Source organism: Perissodus microlepis, chromosome 7 (genome assembly GCF_051167445.1).
Source record: "Perissodus microlepis isolate ML-2025 ecotype Zambia chromosome 7, ASM5116744v1, whole genome shotgun sequence".
Classification (NCBI taxonomy): domain Eukaryota; kingdom Metazoa; phylum Chordata; class Actinopteri; order Cichliformes; family Cichlidae; genus Perissodus; species Perissodus microlepis.
This window is the reverse complement of record NC_140467.1, coordinates 28,626,017-28,650,358: the sequence shown is the minus strand read 5'-3', so window position 1 is coordinate 28,650,358 and position 24,342 is coordinate 28,626,017. Positions and strand designations below refer to the sequence as shown.

The window sequence follows — 24,342 nt, the reverse complement described above, 5'->3', positions numbered from 1 at the left end:
CCCGAATCCAAACTGGAAGCTGGTTCCACAGAAGAGGGGCCTGAAAACTGAAGGCTCTCCCTCCCATTCTACTTTTAAATACTCTAGGAACAACAAGTAAGCCTGCAGTGCGAGAGCAAAGTGCTCTAATAGGGTGATATGGTACTACAAGGTCATTAAGATAAGATGGGGCCTGATATGTTGAGCAGTTCTTTTTCAATCTGTGCATATCTTGTCTCTGCATCTGTCATGGATCGCGATGCATATGCAACAGGCTGCCACTCATCATACTTCTGCAGAAGAACAGCTCCAAGCCCACTCTCTGATGCATCTGATGAGATCTTAATAGGTCTCATTGGATCATAAAACTTCAGAACTGGTTCCTTTGTAAGCAGATCTTTCAAGTCACGCCATGCTTTCTCATGTTCATGTTTCCACTCCCATGCGATTCCCTTTTCAGTTAGCTGTCTCAGTGGTGCCATTTTTTCCGAGAGCTTCGGTATGAATTTTCCCATGTAGTTTATCATGCCATTAAATCTCTGCACATCTTTCTTGCATTGTGGCCTCAGCATGTTTTCAATTGCAGACACCTTTTGAGGATCTGGTCTGATGCCTTCACTGCTCAGGATATCTCCAACGAATGTCAGTTCCTTCGCCCCAAGCTGACATTTCTCTTTGTTCAGCTTCAGATTGGCTTTTCTGGTTGCTTCAAGAACATTTCTCAGTCTCATGTCATGTTCAGCTTTTGTGCTACCCCACACAATGATGTCATCCATTGACGTGTCGACTCCTTCCAGGTGTTCATAGATCATGTGTATTGTCTTGTGATACACCTCAGGTGCTGAAGCAATGCCAAATGGCAGTCGCCGGAATCTGTACCTGCCAAGTTTTGAACTTGCTTCGTCCAGCTTCAGTTGCCAAAATCCTGATGAAGCGTCTAGCTTGCTAAAATACTTCGCTTTTGCAAACTGTGACATTATCTCTTCTCTTGTAGGTAGTTTGAAATGTTCTCTCTTTATTGCTCTATTCAGATCTCTAGGATCCATGCAAATTCTGAGCTTTCCAGTCTTTTTCTCCACAATAACAAGAGAACTCACCCTCTCCATTGGTTCATCGATCTTTTCAATCACTTCCAGGTTTTCCATTCTGTCCAACCCGGCTTTCAGTGGCTTTTGTAGAGCAAATGGTACTTTGCGGCATGGATGAATGACTGGTCTTACACGTTCATCGACTCTGATTGTGTGTTCTCCAGCAAGGCAACCAAGTCCCTGAAATAGGTCACCATATTCCTTCATCAACTCATTATAGTCCATGTCATCATCCGTTTCCACAACGAGCATTCTTTTCACTAGGTTCAGACTCTCACAGGCATGTAACCCTAGTATAGGCTGCACATTCATGGGCACCGCAATGAATGTTAGTGTGTGCTCCTTGTCTTTGTGTGTCACTTTAACCATGCATTTTCCTTTCACAGGTATTTCTGCACCTGAGTATCCACTCACTTTAACCTTTGTTGGATGTATTTTAGGTCTAGGTCGGATTTTCTTGAACTCTGCTTCTGATATCACATTCACTTGAGCTCCAGTATCCAGCTTGACTTTCATGAGTGTGTCATTCACTTTGAGTGTCATTATCCAGTCCTTTTCACCTCTCTTATTGTCTGTCACTGCCGCTACATAGAGCTCCTCTGTGTCTTCTTCATCCACAGTATGTACTGTACTCTGTTTCGAGGTTTGAGCTTTGCAGCACCTAGCATAATGGTTATTTTTGTTCCAATTATTGCATCTTTTCCCATATGCTGGACATTTTTAGGAGGATGTTGCATTCCGCAGCGACCACAAGTAGGGCTGGGCTATATCATACCGTTCACGGTAATACGGTAATACCAGCGTAATGTTGGGCAACGATAGGAAAATGAAATATCGCGATAGAATATGGGTAAAATGCGCATGCGCAGTGCCTTTATTTACATACGCACATGGCAGTGACGCAGAATGAGAAGAGCAAAAGTTGATCACTAAATGAAACGGATGAACCAGGGTTGGTTTGTAAAAATGCTTCAACTTCAGTGGTGTGGAACTGGTTTAGCTTTCGTCCGTCAGATACACAACAAAGCACTATTTTTGGTAGAGCATGCTAGCGGGCCGTCGTTATTACCGTGTATTTTGGAAAATACGGCACACTTAAAATCAATCCTTTGATTTTTCTGAAAATCGACAGTGCCCCAATAATCCAGTGTGCCTTATGTATGAATTCTGTTTGTGTTTACTGACCTCGAAACGATTTTATGTGGTACACGGCGTTCAAAAATCTGTCAAATGTTTCAGTACAATTTTGTTAAGCTACAAACCCAGCTTAATGCTGGGCAGACACTGTGCGATTTTTTCAGCCGCGCGATTCAGCTCCTGCTCAAACTGTACGATTGACTCGCAGGGGTTAGAAGTTGGTAGGATGCAGGGTCTCACACTATACGGCCCGATGCTCTGATGCGACCCGAGTGCTCACACTGTGCGTCCATAAAATTAAGGTTATAACAGAAATTCTGTCGCTCTCTCTCCCTCTCTGTCTTTCACTCACACAGACACGCACACTGCCACCATCAACTTTGCTAAATTGCTAATGAAAAACATTGATCAGGCAGCTGTGATTGAGCAGCAATGTCCATCCAACTATTTTCACGGTTGTTGTGGTCGTGATAATTTTGTGAGGCCACATCGAAAAGGCTCGGATGAGCTTTCCAAAGTTCTACAAGTGCCTCCATCACCTCCACCAGATCACACGCTGCACTGCCGTGCTACTCCGTCTTTTTCACCGACATTTATATGTTTGCGCGTGCGCAGTGTAAGAAGCTGCGGTGACACCCTCACGACGGTTGTGAGCCCGACCAAGCGATTGATGATCGGGAGCTGGTCGTGAGGTGTTAATCGCTTCTCGTTACCCCACGTATACTACACGATGCACGATGAAGGCCAGAATCGGGCCAATCACCAAAACGGTCGCACGACTGAAAAATCGTCTCAAAATGGGCCAAAAATCGCACAGTATAAGCCCATCATAAGACATCCATGCTCACGTCGCTAGGTCTCTTTTCTCCCCCTCGGCGAGTTAGCTACACTACGTTCACTGCTAAGCTGATCCATCGCTACTGCTATGTTGTAGTCCGTTACCTTTCTTCAAGTCCATCTTCTGACACCATGTCTTGTTTCTTTATGTTGTTGTGGGTTCTCAAGAATGACACCATTACTTGAAGAGAAGGTATTTTATCGAGCTGTGGTTCACATGTAAACAAAGCACCGTCTGCCCCGAGGTATCTCTCTCTAGCTCTCTAGCTCCCCCTACAGTCTAGGAGTATTAACAACATAAAACATGATACTAGGCAAATAAGGATTTGCTGTTATCATTGCAACTGACTGTGGGCTGTCGTAGGATGGATGCGTGCGCGCATTCCACACACTTGCCTTTTTGTTACTGCTGCATGTCGCTGGGTCCAGCAGTCGAACAGGAGGAAAGGAAGACAGGTGACTTTAGTACACGTGCAGCCAGCGTGTATTATCACTTACCTGCCACTGAAAGGATTGCACTGTTTCGGACCACAAAGCTGGAGGTGAGGCATGTCGTTCCTGGTGTTAAATAGCGGGCTCCTATCCCGCTTTGGGGTCACGTGACCTGTACTATGTTGTTTGGGTTCTTCCTCTTTTAACCATCCTGTTTAAGTCGCCTGCAAGTAGTTGTATAAATATATATGATTAATATGGAAACTATTGTTGGTAATGAGCAGGGAGACATACTGTTTTGTGGGAAAGATGGATAGACATGATGCCTGGTGGGATATAACAGGGTGTAAAGGGAGTTGCCCAGGCCTACACAGTCAGTTTATTGGTGGTTACAGTGAGGGTAACGTGTGGCCTGGCTGTTAAAACGACAGACTTATGAAGAACTCACTTCAGTCAGTTAGTCTCTAAGCAAACTATTTTATTTTCTTATTTTTTATTTATTGTATTTTTATTTATTGTAAATAGTTTTTTTGTATTAAATTCCACCTTCAGAACATCTTCTGACTATGCCTGCATTTTTCCCACTAGTGAGTGTTCTCATGTTGAACCCACAGAGGATTAAAGGAGTCATCCTCCTGATAAACAGTTTAATGCTGTCAGGTTTAAATCTTTTAGATCGTCATTGAATTGTTTCCCCATACATTTACATAATTATTACACCACCTCTCTATTCTGACACATGCTGTTTCACAACTCACACTACTCATAACTCAGAAACACCTTCAGATTTTAGATCAGTAATAACATACGACCTTTAACAAGATGAGATTTTTAAACTACATATACAAATGTACAAACTTTAATAGAAAAAAGGGTTTTTTTGTGAACATTGATTTTTTAAAAATTACTTTCCTAATTATTTTTGAATTACAACCTTTCTCTGAATATCAGTGTCATTACCTCGACGCTGATCCTTATCTGCTGTCATTTATGTGTTTTTAGGGGTTCTTGTAATTTTTTTTTCCTTAGATTTAAAGGCTCCACTCGCTCTTTTCAGTGAATCATAAAGCTTTAATTCAGAACAAGGAGAATAATAAATTCACATTCAGAATATTAAAACGTGGAGACAGAGATGTGGAACACAGGAGGGAACAGGAACTATAAACAAAGACTGCAACAAAACCAATAAATGACAAGAATCATGAAGTAAATTATTATTATTATTATTGTTATTACAAATTAAAGTCATTTTGCTCCTGGGAAAGACAATAAAGGCAGAGAAACGCTGCGACACAAAAGCTGGAATCAACCCAGCTGTAGGTACTGAGGTTACCTGCTTTGAAGCTGCACACAATATAAAATCAGCTGCTGTGAAAATAGGTTAACAAAGATCACAGCAGCTGACATTAAGGGTTTGTTGTGGGCTGCATCAGGCTGAGTCCCTGCACAGCGAGGCACAGAACCTCCAGCAGAACCTCTGGGGGCAGCTCGGGCCGGTCCCAGCCGTCACTCAACTCTTTCAGCTTCTGATCGTTCAAACAGATGAACTCGGCCGCCCAGCGGAGCTCCCCTCCCTCCTGCAGGGGAAGGGCAGGGACTCTGGCAGTTTGGCCCGACCGTCCTTCAGACCATCCACCTGGAGAAGCAGAGAGGGAGCTGTTCTCAGATCAGATTCAAACATGAGGAAGACTCCGCCCACAGGCTGCTGATAGTGGGCGGAGCTGCTGGTGCTGTGCTGTTAAGTGTAGCAGGGTCTGTAAAATCACTGTAAATGTTCACTTGCTTAATTCAGGAAGCCCAACCACGTTCTGCACATATTCTTACAGCAAGCACTTGTGTGGAATAAAGTGTGATGAGGCTTTTGTGAGGAGCATGTAGATGAATGTAGACGAATGAGTGAATGAACCCACCAGCTGGTTGAGCACTCTCAGAGTATCTGGACTGCAGCGGGTCAGAAGTGGTGGCACTTCATCTGGCAGAGCTGCAGAAACATGAAGAAGAAAGACAAAGTTTGATGACGATGTGACGAGCTGAAACACTTTGCTTCAGATGTGTCAATAAAATTAAATCTACATGTTACTGGATGGAATAAATGTCTCAGAGCGGGTCAGCTGACTTACTGTCCAACGTGCTGACCAACAGGTGAACGGCATCCTTCACAGCACTGGAGATGTTTGAGATATCAAGAAGGTCCATGAAGGAGGAGACAGCCTCAGACGGAACATGCTCAGAGGTTCCTTTAGTGCACTGGTCCAGCTGAGAGGAGCAGAGGATTATTATTATTATTATTATTATTATTATTATTATTATTATTATTATAGTTGTTGTTGTTGGGTTGTAGTCATAGAAGTTGTAGTTTCAAACAGGTTTTAAGATTATTTTGTTTCAGTATAGGGCTGCCACGATTAGTTGACTAGTCACGATTACGTCGACTATCAAAATCGTCGATGACTAATTTAATAGTCGACGCATCGTTTGAAGCTTTGTAAGATCCCAAAAGACGCAGGAATAAGTAGTAGGATTTAAGAGTGTAATAACGGACTGAAACAGAAGATGGCAGCACTGCATGTACAAGGATGCCAGCTGCCGTTAAACCCGGAAGAAGAAGTAGCTCTGTCCCAGAATTCATAGCGCAGCCCAGCTCAGTTTCCAACAATGGCGGCAGCTAGCTAGTTTTAATATTACTCTTATTATTCTTTGTGGGTCACAAAATAAACGTTTAACGTGTTTTCAGGCGAGAATGTAGCTGTGTAAACCTCAAATATCTGCTCAGTTTATCAAGACACCGCATATTTTCAAAAGCGCTCCGACGTTTTCAGAGATGTCTGTTACCCACTAGCTCGATAGCTAGCCGGGGGCAAGGCTCACTAGAGCCGTGAGAACACCGGACTCCTGGCAAATCGTTTTCAAACCCACCGCCGTCTTTCGCTACTCAGGTTAAACATGATATATGAGTCACTTAGATAACTTAAAAATGTTATTGTTTGGCTTTTTTCAGTATTTTATTTGTTCCTGAGTAAATCGGCTGAGTTTATTAAACTCCACCGAAACAATCTGCACATTTAATTAAAATTTAATAAACTACCATCTTGTCTTTATTTTTAGTTAGCACATACCTTAAACACTTAAAGCTGTAATCTAATGATAGTTATATAAGAGCAGATGCTGCTGGTGCAATAAGCTGTCCGTTTTATGTCCAATTGATGCATGATCTGATTAGTCGACTAATCGCAAAAATAATCGGTGACTAGTTGACTATCAAAATAATCGTTTGTGGCAGCCCTATTTCAGTATCACTTTTTCCTCTGATAACTGATGTTTCCCTTTTTATTAACAGCGTTAATGATCAGCAGAACTGTTCGAGCACACATGGAAGACGGCAGGTGGGGTGGCGTTGGGTTACAAAGTGGCCTGCAGAAACTTTGGGCAGCTTGGTTGTGTCTCACTGAACTACCTCTGTGCTTAGTTTAACATCATAAAGACCAGCCAGCAGGACTGATTTGGCTTCAGATAAAAAGAAGAAAAAACTGTTAAGATGACAAGGAAGTGTATTTTAAAATAAACTGAAATATCCAACACGTCTTTAAAAACCTGCAACACCGATGTTTATCTCAGTGTAAGTTGACCAGGCTGCAGTAACTGATGAAGATGGCAATGAGGGTTGAACATTAGGAGGCGCACACACCAGACTCTGGTCAATATTCTTCTTACTGTCTGTTCCAGCAGAGAGAGAGTATTTCCGTCCTCAGCAAGCTCGCTGAGCTTCTTCAGCAGATCACGACGGGTCGACTCGGGAAGATCTCCGAGCGGCAGCAGAAGATGATCCTTCGTCTCCAGTTCTGCAGCAAACACAGAAGCAGCACCAATCATACCATCAGTAAATGAAAGCAGCTTTTTATTGGAACCATAGAAACCAGTTTATTAAGCATCAGGTCTCAATGTCAAATCCCAGCAGACATCAAATTATTTATTAAAACAAGTAAAACATAATCAGGTTTTATGTCTCATGTTTTCAGGTTTATTTAACACTTCTCTGAGTAAAACATGACTCATCACTCAAACACTTCATGCATGCGTATCTCACCAGACAAACCTGAATGACCTTCGATCAAAATAAATATTTATTTCAAGTTATTTATTGCAAACACAGATCAAAACAATTCCCATAATCTATTATGATTTCTCACATTACCATATTTAACGTATTTATACCTGATTGGTTAGTGAGTGGTTCCTGGATGACATGGTGCTGAGCAAAAAACCTCCAGGTGATTGTTTTGGTTCCTAGCAATGATTGTTCAAACAGATGACTTTGGGAGTCCCTGTTACTGCCCATAAAACAGTTTATGTTGCAGATGGCAGTTTTCCATACTATAGTTGGAATACTATAGTATTGGAATATTTGGAATATACTATCTGTTTTTGCACTTCTCTCCATAATCCTCCTACATCCAATGGCAGAAATGTTAAAGACACATCAATGTGTCTGCACAACCTCAACCTAAAGCTACCAACCGAGCTACTTTTTTTCACCTCAGACAGGTGAATGTGCACAAATAAGGAGCGCTCTATTGTTAAATTATGTCGTTATACAGGATCCATCACAGCTACTGAAACATTTCTATTTTACTCTTGTTTTTTTTACATGTCCATCTCTGATATCATGACGATAAGGAGGAGAGTGACAGAATGAGCCGTTGTCATGTTTAAAATATTGTTAATGCTGATGCAGTGTTATTTAAAAAAATAAATCAATTCTAAAATTTTAAAAGTCACACACACACACACACCTTCTTTCACTTTATGCAGCATCTCTTTGGAGTTGATGGCATCGTTGGCAAACAGACCTGGGAACAAACCACAGAATGATTAAAGCCACAAAAGGAAAAACAGCACAGTGTCTGATAAATGTCTGCTGCATCCTAGATGCATGGAGGAGTGTTTCCGCAGGTCCTTCCTCCCTGCAGCTGTCAGACTGTACAATCAAAACTGCTCCCAACAATCATAGATGTTTACATCTGAGCTGTAACTGCAATAATTTAATCAACCGATTCGCGCTACAACCTGGGTTTGCCATCTGTAGTTAATTTGATTTAATTTAATAACTGTACAGTACTCTGTTTATAGTAACCATTGTCCTTGATGTAAATATGTAAGAACAAATTGTGTATGTTTTTGTTCTGTGTCCTGTGTACTGTTTGTTTGTATATGTGTCTTTCTGGTTGCTGTTACAACCTAATTTCCCCTTGTGGGACAATTAAAGGATTATTCTATTCTATTCTATTCTAAACTGTCAAACTTGATTTAATCATTCACGCCTCCCAAAAGTAAAGATCAAGGCAAACATTGACTCAAGACTAAATCTGACATTTATAAATTAAGAAGAAAAACCTTCAACAACAGAATCAACCTACCGAATAAACCTGTTTTATGAGTAAAGGGTTCACATGTGATGTCTAAGATGAGAAAAGAGACATCGTTACATTCAGTAACAGGAAAACACACTAAATCTACTCGGAAACATTAAACACAGTCATGTACTCTTACTCAGCTTCTCATCATCCATCTTTAGCTCCATGAGACCAAAACCAAAGGTGGAGTTTTCCGGCACAGTGAAGCTCGTAACCTCCTTCTTGTTGCCCTGAATACAAATAACACGGTATTGGATCTACTGTGTCATACTGAAACGTGGGTTTGTTCCTCAGACAGATCAGAAGAGTGCTAGAACAACGTCTTAATCATACAACATTAAATACATTAAAATCAGGATTGTGCAGAAACTGTTTGTTTCTCTGGTGAATACTTGTTGCCTTATACAGCATTTAGAAACAAAAAATAAGAACAATGGACTCTCTTGACCTGCTGCTGTTGTTGCGCTGCCATTAGCAGAGCCTCTGGACTATCATTAAAGCTCATAGAATCAGTGAGCTCATAATTATATTATCAGTGCACTATTAGCCTTTGACGGTGCCATGCACTCCAGCGCTCTGGCTGGTCTGCCTGGGTCCTGGTGCACTTCTCTATCAACCAGGTGCTGGGGCTTTGGCCCTCTGGTGTCTGCTGTAAACTTTATTGTCATCTCTGCTACATATAGTACAGTATATAGCAGAGATGAGACAACGAGGCTCCAGTTCCATTTAGTGCAAAAGAACAACAATAAATACAGGAAGAGTAAGAAATAAATATACACTTTAAGACTAAGGACAGGGGAGTAAATATACACTTTGAGGTAAAAAGGGTTAATAATAGTCTAAAATTTACAATTTACAATTGAGATTTAAAGCAACCTTGAAGTGGTTTAAAATGACCAACCCAGCAGCTTTACAGTTTACAGTATGAGTGATGAGGTAACTGCTGATAATGAGGATGGACTGTAATATTTTTGTTACCAGATTATTCAGTCTGCCATCAGGTCGGCTTGTTTTTGACATGTTGATGTTTCTGTTCACATTAGATTGTGTTGCTCATTAAAGAACTGACCGGGCTGGCTCAGTGTTCATAGATGAGCTGATTCTCTGTAAAGCCCATACAGAACTTTTCACTTTCTCTGATGGCTTGTTGTGGTTTCAGGTTAAATTAGTTTGGCTCTACTCCAATGTTCTACAGTACATATTTAATCACCTCATACCATCAAAGTTCAGCTTTCACAGATAAACGTCAGATTCACTCACCTTTATAAGAACATGCAGCATCTTTTGACAGGAGGCTGAGATGGACCCACTCTTGTTAGACTTTCGAATCATCTTGACAGGCCCGCTGTTGTAAACTTTCTGGTAAACAAAAGTCAGTTTGTCATTGTCCTTCAGTCTCAGTAACTCCATGTTTTCCTTCTTTATTTTCCTGGAAACAGAAAGCACCAAGAGAGGGAAACAGGTTAGGAACTGTTGGCAAAGTACAGGATGCACATATAGTTAGATGGTATGTGGTATTTTTAATTACAAGATAAACGTAAGTGAAAGTTAATCCTAATATTATACACGCTGAGGTTATACGTACAGGAGTCACAGAGGGCTGTGGGAGCAACATACAAATAACTACGTGATGATAACCATGATGAATTATTGGAGAGAAGGTTGAACTAGTGACACGTTTAAGTATTTAGGTGTTTACCTGGACTGTCAGATACAGCAGGTTCATCATATGTGGATTGTGTGTTCACAAATTACTTTCTAAGAAAGCTTAAGAGTCCATTACCTGTTATGGTGTAACTACACGGTTTGGTAACATTTCTGCTAAGTTCAGAAGATAATTGGCATGATCCCCGAGCCTGTCCGCCAATATTTCAAGAGTCAGTGATAAAGAAGAGTCTGAAAATCTCTGAGGATATCAATCATATCCTTTATAAAGAGTATGAGTCAATGCCCACAGAAAAATAAAACAAAACCCTGAGTTATTTGGGTACAAATTTTCTTTAGGTGATGGTGAAATTGTATGTGTGTTACCTGATATTACATGTTACCTATTATATCTCGTGTTTGTCCAAGATAAATGTCACCCAAGACAATAAAGGCTAATCTAATCTAATTTCATCTAATCTTATCTGATCAGCCTTTTGAAGTTGCCCCCTGGACAAAAGAAAGAATGCAGGCCTTTACAGAAAGTCTGCTGCTGAACTCGAGCAGAGAGACGGACACTTACCTGCCACTGAACTTGTTCCTCAGTTTTTTAACGTCGGCTTTCTTTTTTATAATGCTCACAGGTTGTTCCAGTCCATCCATGGTATCACCAGCTGCCTCAATTTTGGCTTTACCCACAATATCATCTCCCCCATCAATTTCTCCACTCCCCTTTGTCTCCATAGTAGTCGTGAAATCCTTCACCAAGACCTCCTCATTATAATCTGGAAGGAGCATCACATGAGTATGTTGGGTGTTCTGAGTGGACATGTTTAGAGGTCTTTGTGGTGACAGAAAATTGAAATGCTATTATACTTGTGGGGACCAACAGTCCCTTATGGGGACCAAATGCCCAAGTGTGTGTGTGTGTGTGTGTGTGTGTGTGTGTGTGTGTGTGTGTGTGTGTGTGTGTGTGTGGTTACACACCTTTACACGTGTCTTCTTCCTCCTCGAGCTCGGCCAGCTCAGACAGGCTGAACTCCATGGGCTTGTACTTTGGTACGGGCCAGAATCTTCCCTCACTGACTTTGACCAGAGTCAGCAGATCCATCTTGTTATTTAAGTTGTTATTAGAGATGAGTTCTGCATCGGCTCCCACATTCTTAAGAACCGCGCTGGTTTCAGTTTGATACATCTGTGGACACAGAAGTCACAGAGCAGCTAAAAACAACTGGCAGTATTTCTACTACTTCCGTGTCACTTTACTTCCAGCTGGTCTCACTCCCGTACTGGACCACTTCATTTTTCAGTGTGTAGAGCTGATGTTGGGATTTTTTTTTTTTTACTGAAACCATGATGTCTTCCCATCATGCCTCCTCAGCTGCACTTTGCTACAAGCACCTTATATATCGAAACATTAATTAATATTAATTATTATTATTGCATCATTTAGTGCACATGTAAAAAAAAACCAAACACTCTGAATGAATGAATTTGTTGACATTCCAGAGAACGGTAGCGTAGCTTTACCCCTCTTTATGAGTTCTGTAATGGATTTTGGAGTTGATCCCTCTATTTGTTGATAAATAGAAGGATCTTTTTTGCTGTGACGGTGGGAGATGAAACGCATGATTCAGCTTTTTGGAGAAGACATCATCATCTTCTAGGTTTTATGTTTTGCCTCTACAAGCGTCCTGACTGCTCGGTGATGCATAAAAGCTCACTTTAAGTGATCCTTCATCATTGGCAGAGTAACTCTCTGTGGGTGATTAACTCCAGGCTGCTCATACCATCTGTAACATGTCTGACATGATCTTTTTATCAATCATGTTGTAATAATAAATGTAAAATTTACATTTTTAATTGGTGTCACCAATTCTTCCACAAGTTGCATAACCTTTGCTTCTGCTCATTGCATCAGTAATGCAGATTATTACCAACAAACAAGATATTATGTGTTGTAGATGCATGCATCCATACTGATTTAACATATAGTACATATTTGTAGGGTTGGGCAACAAAATCATAACATTATTTATTTAATTATTTCTGCAATAAATCAGTTAAATATCATCTTTAATGTTTGCAAATCATGCACAGAAAATGCTGTTCGTATGTTTAATGGATGACAACATGCTGAGGAGAAAGATCACTTAAAGATCATTTAAAGTCTGAGAGGGAAAAATAGCAGCCACATGAACCATAAACTATAACCGAGAAGCATCAAATATACACGAAATGCAGTTTCATTAGTTTTAAAAATATCAGATGTTAAATCAGGTAACAACCACAAACAAGCCTTTGTGACAAGCTTCATCAGTATTTTAAGCACAGCGCCCTTCAGCTGGAAAGAATAGTGTTTATTTTAATGATTGTCAGTTTATATAAACATTTTTATTATGACCCCATTTATTACCCAGCCCTGCATATGCATTATAAGCCATATCACTGAGCAAACAACATCAAATTAAAATCTTTAACATCAGGTGAAACTTTTGTAACTATTTAAATTTAAGCTTTGTTCAATCTTTGCTTTTATGAATTAATTAATTTGAAACGTTAAGGTTAAATCGTCGGGTCTTACCTTAGTCACTCAGAAAACTGTAGTTAATGCGCTTTAACTAGTTGCTGCGATTTGTTGAGTTAAAGTGTTTTCCTTTTGCTCCGCACTGCATAATATGCAGCAGCCAAACCACAGCTGATGGCATCAGATCAAAGAACACCCGACGCAAAAATAGACTTCACTGGAAAATCCTCGTTCCTGCTTGACTGGCACTAACTCGCACATTGAGTAATGCAGTAAGGTCTTTAAAATCATTTTAACAGGCGGTGAACACCTGAACACAGCAAGTTATTCTGTTCACCTCATTTTTGAGTGTGTGCTTTTCTGCATCTGCATGTTGCAAACATGTATTTCTAAAATACTGGATGATGGATGATGTATAAAATGTAAGTTACACAAATGAAAGAATCACTTTAAAAATGCATTTAAAAGAAAAGATATGACATTCAGAAACTTGTTTTTCAAGTTTTCAATTTAAATTAGCAACATGTTACAACAAGGCTGTGAAAGTCGTGTAATACTTGGAGGGGCAGCTGTTTGGGACATCTGCCAACTGAGGTTAATTAGAGACTTAAAATACAAAAAGTTGTTTCAGAAGTAAAGATGAAACTTTCACGGTTCTGTTAAGAAATCCGTGGACAAATAATTCAACAATTTGAGAAGAATTTGAATTATTTGGATTTGTTCGTTGACGGCTCAAAAATTCAAAATCTCTTGAAAAGGTTCAAAGAATCCAGAGAAATGTCTGCACACAGGGACAAGCCTGCACAGCTTGGATCTTGGTGGTGTTCAGGTCCTCAGGCCTGATTCTCTGGTGAAATCTCTGTGTGAGATCATAAAACTCTGAAAATCATCAGCAGGGACCACACCTCACCCCTGCATCCACACGTGAAGTTCAAACTCCACCACATAAAGAACAAACAGAGAAACAGCAACACGTCTGTCTTCTCTGAGCCTGAGCTCATTTATGATGGATGTAGGCTAAGGGATAACCTCTCCTCTGACCAATTAGTATGGGCTCAAATTGTGGTCATAAATAATTCTTCCAGGACCTGAAGCTCAGTAAAGCACCTCTCCAACAGCCAAACCCATCTGTTTTCTGATTGGATTGTTAAATTTGTGATTGACGTGACATTGACCAATCAGCTGGAAGGAAGAAAACTCGGGTCATGATTTGTACTTGTAACTTAAAATTTGCACGCAAGCGAAGGGACTTGAGCGCAGAGTTTTACACGTAGTTTTTTGCTTTGTATGTGCAACCAGACCTTAACAAAAAAAATGTGTAACTTGTGTAAATGTTTTTTACAAATACAAATATTTTTTTACACACACACAAAGTCTCATCTATAGATGCACAAACATAAAATTTTCAGATATTTTGGTTTACAAGGTTACAAAACTCAGTTCACAAGTACGCTTTTGATTTAGTACAAATTATTTATGACCAAAATTTGAGCCCATAAATTAAGAGTCTCAGATTCTGCTGGATATCATGGATGCTGCATCCTACAGGCTGAAGAGAAGCAATCCAATCAGTTCAAAGTCAGCATCCCTGATGTTATTTGGGGGGCATTAGTGCACATATGTAAAGGCCACATTAATACAGATTTAGGAGTGACATGTGCTGACCCCTGTCTTTTTCAGGGACGGCCTTGATTTCAGTGAGATGATGTTCTTATATTCCAGGAGTAGTTCAGACCATAACACAGAAAATATGTGGCTAGCAGCTAGGGTCCTCAGTGGTTATTTTCCAATATTTTTGGAAAATTCAATATTTTTTTATTTTTTATAAAGCTATAAGAAGTTTGTTTGCAGGCAAAGCAATGACATTATTGCCTTGACACAATCAGTGAGTTCCATAAATCAATAACCGAGCCTATTTTGATCACTCAGTCTAAATGTATATGAACAACATTTTTCCCAGTATGTTTGGATGAACTGAGTCTGTTTGGACTGAAGCCAATTCACCTCTTCACTAAAATTTCCATGGAAGCAAAATGGCAGCACAGTAAAACATACCTGAGGAGTTGCTGGGCAGGTTTTATGTGTTTGTAACAGACAACATTCCTCCTGTGCTTGGCTGGCCGACTGCAGTAGGTACACTGTTGGATTTGTGTCGGGTGATCATCAAACAGATGCAGGTGGAGGAAACACTGAGTGCTCACACAAGCAGACCCGGCTCTGTTTTTAATGCTGAAACTGTCAGATTGACCACGAAGAACATAGTCTGTTACAGTAACCATACAGGAGTCCATGTTATTGGGCAAGTAGCCAATCCAAGGTTTCTAATAATACTTATAATTGGTTATGAAAATATTTGGTCGAAGCTTGTGTACATTAAGCTGTCATGCACAATCAGCAGCAATTCAGCTCAATTTTAAGTTATTGCTTTTACACTTTTACAAATAACCCCCAAAATGAAAAAGAACACGAATAACATACAGGAAAAGAGTCAATGCACCTTTTTTGAAGCCTCCATCTGATTCATATTACAAACTGGCTAAATGTTAGAATCAAAATCGCGTTTATTGGCCATGTATATGTGCAGACACATACAATGAATTTGGTTCCAGTAGATGGTGACTCTCAAGCACAGCAATGTAAATCACAACAATATGCAAACAACACAATCCATACACACACACACACACACACACACACACACACACACACACACGCAAGTGTGTATATACACATGTACACATACATACACAAAGCTGTGTAAACCAACCATAAATAGCCAATCTAAATCTTATATACATAAAATACAGGATGACAGAAATGAAATGCAGCGAAATGAATACCACAGAATGTACATAAGGTGCAGTTGCAGTCTGGCAGTGGGAGCAGTGTGACAGGTCAACTGTTTAGGAGGGAGATGGCGAGGGGAAAAAACTGTTCCTATGTTGGGTGGTCCTGGTCTGCAGGATTCTATACCATCTGCCAGAGGGCAGCAAATCTGTGTCCAGGGTGTGAGGGGTCTGTGATGATTTTCCCTGCCCATTTCCTGGTTCTTGAGAGGTACAGATCCTGGATGGAGGGCAGTGGGGCGCCGATGATCCTTTCTGCTGCCCGTACAGTCCACTGCAGTCTGCTCCTGTCCTGTCTAGTGGCTGCACCATACCAGACTGTGATGGAGGACTCAATGACTGCAGTGTAGAACTGGATTAGCAGCTCCTGTTGAAGACTGTACTTCCCCAGTTGTCTCAGGAAGTACATCCTCTGCTGGGTCTTTTTGAGGATGGAGTTGATGTTGGTCTCCCACTTCAGGTCCTGGGAGATGGTGGTACCCAGGAACTTGAAGATCTTCAAGGTCGACACAGGGCTGTCTGATATGGTAAGGGGGGGCAGAGTTGAGGGATGTCTCCTGAAGTCCACGGTCATCTCTACAGTTTTAAGAGTGTTCAGCTCCAGATTGTGCTGACTGCACCAGAGTACCAGCCGCTCAACTTCCTGCTGGTATGCAGACTCATCACCATCCTGAATGAGGCCAATGACGGTGGTGTCATCTGCAAACTTTAGGAGTTTAACAGCCGAGTTCTTGGAATGCAGTCATTAGTGTAGAAGGAGAACAGTAGGGGTGAGAGGACACATCCTTGAGGGGCACAAATACTGAGGGACCGAATTTCAGAGGTGATGTGCCCCAGCCTCACTTGCTGCTTCCTGTCTGTCAGGAAGCTGGTGATCCACTGACAGGTAGCTGGTGACACGCTGAGCTGGTAGAGTTTGGAGGAGAATTAAAGTCCACAAACAGGACCCTGGCATAAGTTCCCGGGCGGTCGAGATGTTGCAGGATGTAATGCAGTCCCATGTTCACTGCATCATCCACCGACCTGTTTGCCCGGTAGGCAAACTGCAGGGGGTCCAACTGGTGGCCTGTAATGTCCTTCAGATGGACTAACGCCAGTCGTTTAAAGGATTTCATGACCACAGATGTCAAGGCGACAGGTCTGTAATCATTCAGTCCTGTAATGGTGGGTTTCTTGGGGACCGGGATGATGGTGGAGCGTTTGAAGCACGAGGGAACTTCACACAGCTCCGGGGATCTGTTGAAGATGCGGGTAAAGATGGGAGCCAGCTGTTCAGCACAGGTTTTAAGGCAGGAGGGTGAAACACTGTCTGGTCCGGGGGCTTTCCTAGGCTTCTGTTTCTGAAACAGTCGGCTCACATCCTGAGTGTGTATTCTGAGTTTCAGGGAGGAGGAAAGGGGGGTGAGAGGTGTGATGAAGGTCGATGAGTCTGGATTGAGGAGCGTGAGAGGGGAGGGGTGGGTTGGGGGTCAATGTCTGAAACAATGTTTTGGGAAGGGGAGGGTGAGGGGTGAGAGTCTGTCCGTCTCAAACCTGCAGCAGAATGTATTTAACTCGTTGGCCAGGTCTTTGTTTGCTTCAACAGGGGATGGGGGGTGTCTGTAGCTGGTGATTTCCCGCAGGCCCTTCCACACTGACGCAGGGTCGTTGGCTGAGAGCCGTTCTTTAAGCTTCTGGGAGTAGATCCTTTTAGCTGCTTTGACCTTCTTGGTCAGTGTGTTCCTGGCTTGCTTGTACAGGGCCCTGTCACCACTTCTGTAGACATCCTCCTTGGCCTTACGAAGATGTTGGAGTTTAGGTGTGAACCATGGTTTGTTGTTGTTGTATGTGCAAAAGGTCTTGGTTGGCACACACACATCTTCACAAAACTGATGTATGATCACAGTGTCCGTCAGCTCATCCAGGTTCTCAGACACAGCTTCAAAAACAGTCCAATCAGTGGAGTCAAAACAGTCCTGCAGTTCCAGCTTTGCAGCGTTAGTCCACTTCTTCACAGTTTTGACTACAGGCTTGACACGTTTGAGTTGTTGCCTATAAACTGGAATAAGATGGGCCAGGCAGTGATCAGAATGTCCCATGTAGGTTAGAAAGAATGAGTCCACACATGAAATTTACTGAAATATAAACTTGATTAGTTTATATTGTGCGTATGGTTAATTGTCTCTCTTTGTTAGCCCTGCAACAGGCTGCCGATCTGTCCTGGGTGTACCCCGCCTCTCAAGCCATGGTAGGTTTAATTATTATAGCATAATTTACATCTCATAGAAAGCTGACATCATTAAGTGAGGATTTTAGGGAAAATAAGGATGTCAAGATTCACAAATCGAGGAAGAAATAAATCCTTTGAGTTTAGTTTTACCACAGAAAATGATTCAACTGATTATATTCAAAATAGTTTATTTAATTGTGTTATTTCTACACAGTCCCAGAAACATTAGAAAAATCATCAACATAGCTGAGGAATAACAAGGGTCCAAGAATGGAGTCTTGTGGAACTCCACAGAATAATCTGACTTTGCTGAAACAGCTCAAAACACATAAAAACTGACTTCTGTTGAACTTTAACTTTAACCATTTTTACATAATAAAGCAAAAATATATTCATTCAACTTTTCTAATAAAATAAGATGATCACAAAAAGCTTTAGTATGAACATACTAATGGTATACTTATTATTTTTAAGTGCAGAGATAATTGTGTTATTTAGGTGATGCAATGCACGGACTGTTTACAGAAACCAGAAAGTGGTGTTTGTAAAAAACAGAATCAGAATTTAAGTTATAAAAAAATATTTCATATAACAACCTCTTCTAATATTTTTGGAAACCATGGCAAAATATCAATGTGTCTATATTTATTAAAACAGTGTGGATCATCTGCTTCAAACGGAGGAATAACTTGAGTCTGTCATGGCCGTGTGACAATGACCCAGGGTCAAATGACCCAGGACCATGACAGAGTAAGTAATCAGACTTGTTTTCAAAGGCAAAGTGAAAATGGTAGAGAGCGCTGCAGACCTTTATTCTCTTTCTAATCTTTGAGTAAACAATAAGAAAACACAAACACTCAGTGTAAAGCTAAGAAATGTTTGAAATGTTTTACAAGGCGCCCATGGAGTTCCTGAGAACTCCAGAAACCTGATTTAAACACAAGTAAACCCTCTCTCACTAAACAAGGGTTCACCTGATACGTGGCTGGATTGTAACAAAACCATGTGATTAAATTCAGGCTGAAGTTATGTAAAAGGAAACATTTACTAACAGATCACCGATCCTGTTATGAAAGGGTAATTAGTTCACACGAGCCTCGTACATTCTTCAGGCTGAATAGAATAGTTCAAATATTTTAACCAACTAATTTACAGACAGTGGCTGCAGGCGTCACAGACCGTGATCTAACTCAGTTCAAAAACTGCAGCTAGAGGTGGTGGGAGTGTGGATATATTCAAATTCTGATCTCCTTTGGTCCGACCTTTCTCACCCAGTCTCCATGCCATACATGTATAGAGAGATAAAAACAAGCTCCAAAACAAATAAATACTGCACTTTAGTTCAGTTTATTCTGTTTGTGAGGCACAAAGTACAGATTCATGCTGATTGCTGAAAATCAAACAGCATTTAGTTTCTTCACAAGGTTAAATCACCATAAATGGAAACTCCATCAAACCTCTGATCAGCAGGCTGCTGGAGAGGATTTAAGTGAGGGGGAAGAGACAAATACACAAAAAGAGGTGGAAAGATCTGAGGTGAAGACCACGCTCTGTCAGAAATACTGAGACGACTGAAGTGGTGGAAGGTAAGAAGCTTCACTGCTCCTGATGTGCTGACAGGGAGGGAAAAGGCTGAGTAATTAAAAGGTTTTTAGCTCAGAAGAAGCACTGTGCATGTACCCCAGTATGTGCAGTCTGCACAGCAGAACTTACTGCACACCTAAATGTCCTCATGAAAATACTGAAATCATTGCTCTGATACATCCATGAGGGTGGAGCGATTCTTAAGTGATTGAGGTTGAAAAAGTGCTTTGAATGCTTATTGAAATTAAATTCATACTTTTGAATCTGAAATACCGAATCATTCATTGCCAGTTTAGCGGAATTTTCAACCCCTTTGGCTACTTTGTTCTTGAAAAAACCTGAACCTTTAGATTAGAGGAAGTCACTATCTTGCTAACTGTCATGAGATGATTTGGTTTTCCTTTCTCTTAATTCAATTTGTTTTTGTTGTTGTTGTGGGATTTATGGCATCTTTAGTGCACATGGTGCAGTTGGAAATATTTGGGGGTCAATGCACTTCAAGAATAATTTTGAAATCTTAATGAATGTTTCCTGACATGTAAAGAGTTAGGATAAGTAAAAAAGTGTCTCTGAAAGGTGCCCACATAAACCAGGTTAATGTGCTGTGGGTGTTTTAGGATGTGGAGGCTCGTGCTGACTCTCACTCTATTCTGTTGGGGATCTGAAGGCCAGCCGCAGCCAGTGACCTGCAGAGATAACAATGGTGTTGAAGTGGACTGGTAATGTCTTTAAAAACATACTTTACACATCTGTAATGAACTCATTTGGCCTCATTCTCATCACATACTGCGTATTAACATCATCCACTGGGCTTCATGCAGTGACACACATGGAAACCTACTAATCTCGAGGACAGTTGAATAGTTCAGTAATGTTTAAGCAACTAAGACATGAACTATGAGGCATGCTTAATGTGAGTGAGGGAATTTTAACAGTCTTTTTGTAATCTCCTTTATCTAAATTATTGACTAAATTAAACAGATATAGAAAATTAGAGTTCAAAACTAGAAAGTGAAATGAAATGCATAAAAAAGTTGCACGTATAGGATTTCACTCAGGTTTTCATTCTTCTTCATGTTGGAAAATTACACTAAGAGCGTACAGAGAGCATCAAAATATGATGAGAAAGGGCTTTTGACGAAACTTCTGTGAATGCTGATGTGTGTTTAACATGTGCGTCTGACAGGTTAACATTTTTACCTTGTAGTTTGTTTCTTTTCATGTCATGTCCTGCTTGTTTGTCATCAGGTTCATCATTTACAAAGCACCTGGAGAAATTATCCGTGGAACTAGAACATATAAAAAGGAGATGAAGTACTTTTACACTGATTCAGCATCCAGAGTGTCACACATGTTGCCCGGTGCATCAGGCTACAAGAACCTCAACGATCCGTCTGGTGCCTTGGCCAACACACTGAGGCCAGTCTTGAAGAAAATTAGAAACATGGTGAGAATCTTTGGTTCAGTCATGGTCTGCTACCAAAACATACGATTTAATGCACAAGCTGGAAACCTAACACTTAGTACAGGAAGCTGTGCAGATTTAAAGTTTTAATGCCTTTAGATCAGACGTAAGATTTCATTTTAGCTCCATGAAATGGACAGAAATAATGATTTGCTTAAATTCTAGATACCTAACAGTCGCTCTCGCATACCTGATTAAAACTATTACAAGTATACTCAAGGCATAAAAGAAAAAACAATGGCTAAGATGACAACATCAGGCGAAACTGCATCACACGAGACAGCAACAGGCAACTTAGGAATTTTTATTACCAAGAGACAAAGTCCACGCCCAGAATCAGGAATAAATAGATTCAGTGTTGTGACTATTTCTTTCAGTGACTCTTTATTTATGAGACTGTGTAATGTATGCCTGCCATGTGTGTGTTATTAAAGTGTTAATGCAGACTTTATTTGCATGATTTACAGCCACCAAACTTTGGATTCATCAGCTACAGCGATCAACCTCCAGGATGTCAAGCAAAGCTTGACTTTGGGCACAGTAAAGGTGAAGAAAGCTACTTTTTACAGAGAACACACTGTCAAGCATATAAAACAAACACTGGAAAGAAAGTTTGGTAGATTATTGATCTTATAATATTAGACTCAGTCATTCAAATGCAGGCAGTGCAAGGATCAAAGTGCTTTGAAAAATATGCATCCTATTCCTCATTTTATGACCAGCTGTGTAAATGTTCACTGTCCACAGGGGTGATCATGGTGGAAAAATACAATAATGGGGTCTGGCTCTTACACAGTACGCCTCGATTCCCCTTCAGAAGAGACCAAAACAATTTCTGGCCTGACAGCGGATTAAGATATGCTCAGACGTTCATCTGTGTAACTTTCCCCTACGACGAGTTCAGAAACATCGGTTATAGGCTCAGTGCAAACGTTAAATATTACAATTTAAAGCCCAGAGGCTGAGCTAAACCTCACATTAAAAATCTCATTTAACTGTTTCCAGGTAAACACCTGCAGTACATCGGAGCTTTTCCATTTGAACATGATATTCCAGATGATTTCCATCAAGAGCTTATAGACGCAACAAAATGGGTTCAAGCTCCCCCACCGAGTAACTACCGAGCACTGACATCAACAGGAGGTCAGAGGTTTCTTAGCATTGCTAAACAGGTGAAAACAACAGGTGAGATACTCTCATGTTTAAAGGTTAAAGTAATAATTATCCTTTAAATTACACCAATTGTCATTGGTTAAGCTTTTAATTGGTTACAATGGTGTTTGTCTAGACTTAAACCAGGAAAGCTGTCACTGACCAGCACCAGCATGGTTAAATGGTGATGGGAATGAAAAACTTGGAACCTCTAAAGAGAGGACAGGTTTTAGGATCAGCTACGCTCAGTGCCAGTTTACATCATCTTCTTTACATCCAAATAGAAATTTGGGCCATGATATTTATGCTGCCTATAGCTGCTGATAATTGCTGGATTTCTGAAATCCATGTCCTGTTATTCATACTGTTGCTGACATTATGTCTTCATCAATGGCCTCTGTGCTGTGTGCTGAACTGTCCTGTCGCTGTTCTTTCCATGTATACACAACAAAGACACTGGAAACAAACGACCAAGAACAACAGGTAAACCTTACTAACTGAAATGGAATGTCTGAGCAGAGAGTGTGGGTGTGAACAATGTTAAATGTTTCAAAAAGACAGGAAATGCTTTATTTGCTCCTTTTTTGCAGATGGAGACCTGTACTACACCATTGCCCAGTCAGTCAGCAGTCATGTGTATGTGCAGACTTGGGGCTGCCAGAAAGATCGTACCTCTTCTGACTGCTCAGACCCACTTCACAAAGTGTACAACATTAAAACTATACAAAAGGTTCTGGGTCCTCAGAGTACATGGGAGCCTAAAGGTGACCATTCAAAGTGGTGTGTGACCAAAAGCCAAAACAAAGCCTGGACCTGTATAGCTGACGTCAACAGGGCTGAAACCCAGTACAAGAGACGAGGTGGGGCGCTGTGCATTGAGAATGAAGCCGTAAGAAACAAGTTCCTGGAGTTTGCTGAAGACTTTGAGGACTGTATGACCCCAACCATCATGGACACTGACTCTGACTGTGACACTACTGACTGATGGGTCCATGGTACTGCCATCCACATGGACTCTTCAGTGATAGGCTGAATACAGCTCAACTTACTTCACTGTGGACTTTGCCAGTCCTTCTGTTTAATTAAAAAAAAACATGAAGGAAAACAAAGATTCAAAAGTGTTTGTTTAATTATCAGTCTGAAAAGATCTGTGGCAAGTATTACAATATGATAAACACAGGGCAGTACCCACTGTCCATAGTCAGCCACTGTACTCAGTTATGCAAAGGTGGTTTGTGCTGGATAAAATAAATTAAATCTGTTTGTTATTCTCTCTCTCATTGTCATTTATTCTGCAGTTGTTGACCCTTTCCTTGAGCGCCTCCCGGTGTTTGAATATCAGCCTCTAAGAAAATGAATTCATTGCTTAATTAAAAGGTACAAATACAGCTTCAAATAAGGATTACTTGTGTTTTTGAACAATAACACAGTATTCACTGTGAAATGCACAATGTCAAAAAAAGGTTACACACTACATTTTCTAATACACAAAACAGTGTAATGTATATTTACATCTTTAATGGTATTTCACTTTAAAGATTAACATTTTCCTAGAATAGGTTAGTTAACATTTTACTGATAACTGAAGATTCTGAGGAGAAACAGAAAAACGGGAGACCAAACAGGAAGGATGATAAAAATGGGGAAACAGCAGAAATGGTGGAACGGGTTACTTTTTCCTGTGTGCCTCTGAGTTTTCTCCTGGTCCTCCAGCTTCCTGCCACAATCCAAACACAGGTGTCATATGATAACTGGTGTTGTAGAGTGTGTGAGGTAGATAAAGAACTACATGAATGTAAAAAGTGACTTATAGTCCAAAGTGATTTTGAGTGCTTACAAAGACTAGAAAAATGTTATATATCACATTTAGCACAATTACAGTTTAAACTGTTTATCAACACTTTATTGTAGAATTTTTTGCCTATACTTCAGTAACAGTTGAAACCATTTATTCATCATTATAATCTCTAATATATGATACAGGTTGCAGGTTGTTGTGACACATGAGCTGCAATTGTATGTAATGTGTGA

General features: G+C 40.6%; 1 protein-coding gene and 1 pseudogene across 2 annotated transcripts; one reads left to right on the top strand and one right to left on the bottom strand.

Annotated features, from left to right (window-relative positions):
- Window positions 1-4,536: 4,536 nt before the first annotated feature.
- LOC146383303 (uncharacterized) lies at window positions 4,537-13,217 on the bottom strand (annotated as a pseudogene). The gene is made up of 11 exons (XR_014800911.1): window positions 13,113-13,217; window positions 11,516-11,723; window positions 11,112-11,313; window positions 10,145-10,313; window positions 9,021-9,114; window positions 8,888-8,929; window positions 8,264-8,320; window positions 7,185-7,312; window positions 5,594-5,729; window positions 5,384-5,454; window positions 4,537-5,109 (listed from the first exon to the last, which is right to left on the bottom strand). The product of XR_014800911.1 is annotated as an uncharacterized LOC146383303 (transcript).
- A 6,345-nt stretch (window positions 13,218-19,562) lies between these two features.
- On the top strand, window positions 19,563-23,579 carry LOC146383302 (plancitoxin-1-like). Its single transcript, XM_084936809.1, has 8 exons — window positions 19,563-19,696; window positions 20,312-20,413; window positions 20,943-21,141; window positions 21,627-21,705; window positions 21,907-22,071; window positions 22,165-22,344; window positions 22,765-22,794; window positions 22,902-23,579. Exons 2-8 carry the CDS (start codon window positions 20,313-20,315, stop codon window positions 23,294-23,296), a joined length of 1,149 nt encoding a protein of 382 aa, XP_084792935.1. The 5' UTR covers window positions 19,563-19,696; window position 20,312; the 3' UTR covers window positions 23,297-23,579.
- Window positions 23,580-24,342: the final 763 nt, after the last annotated feature.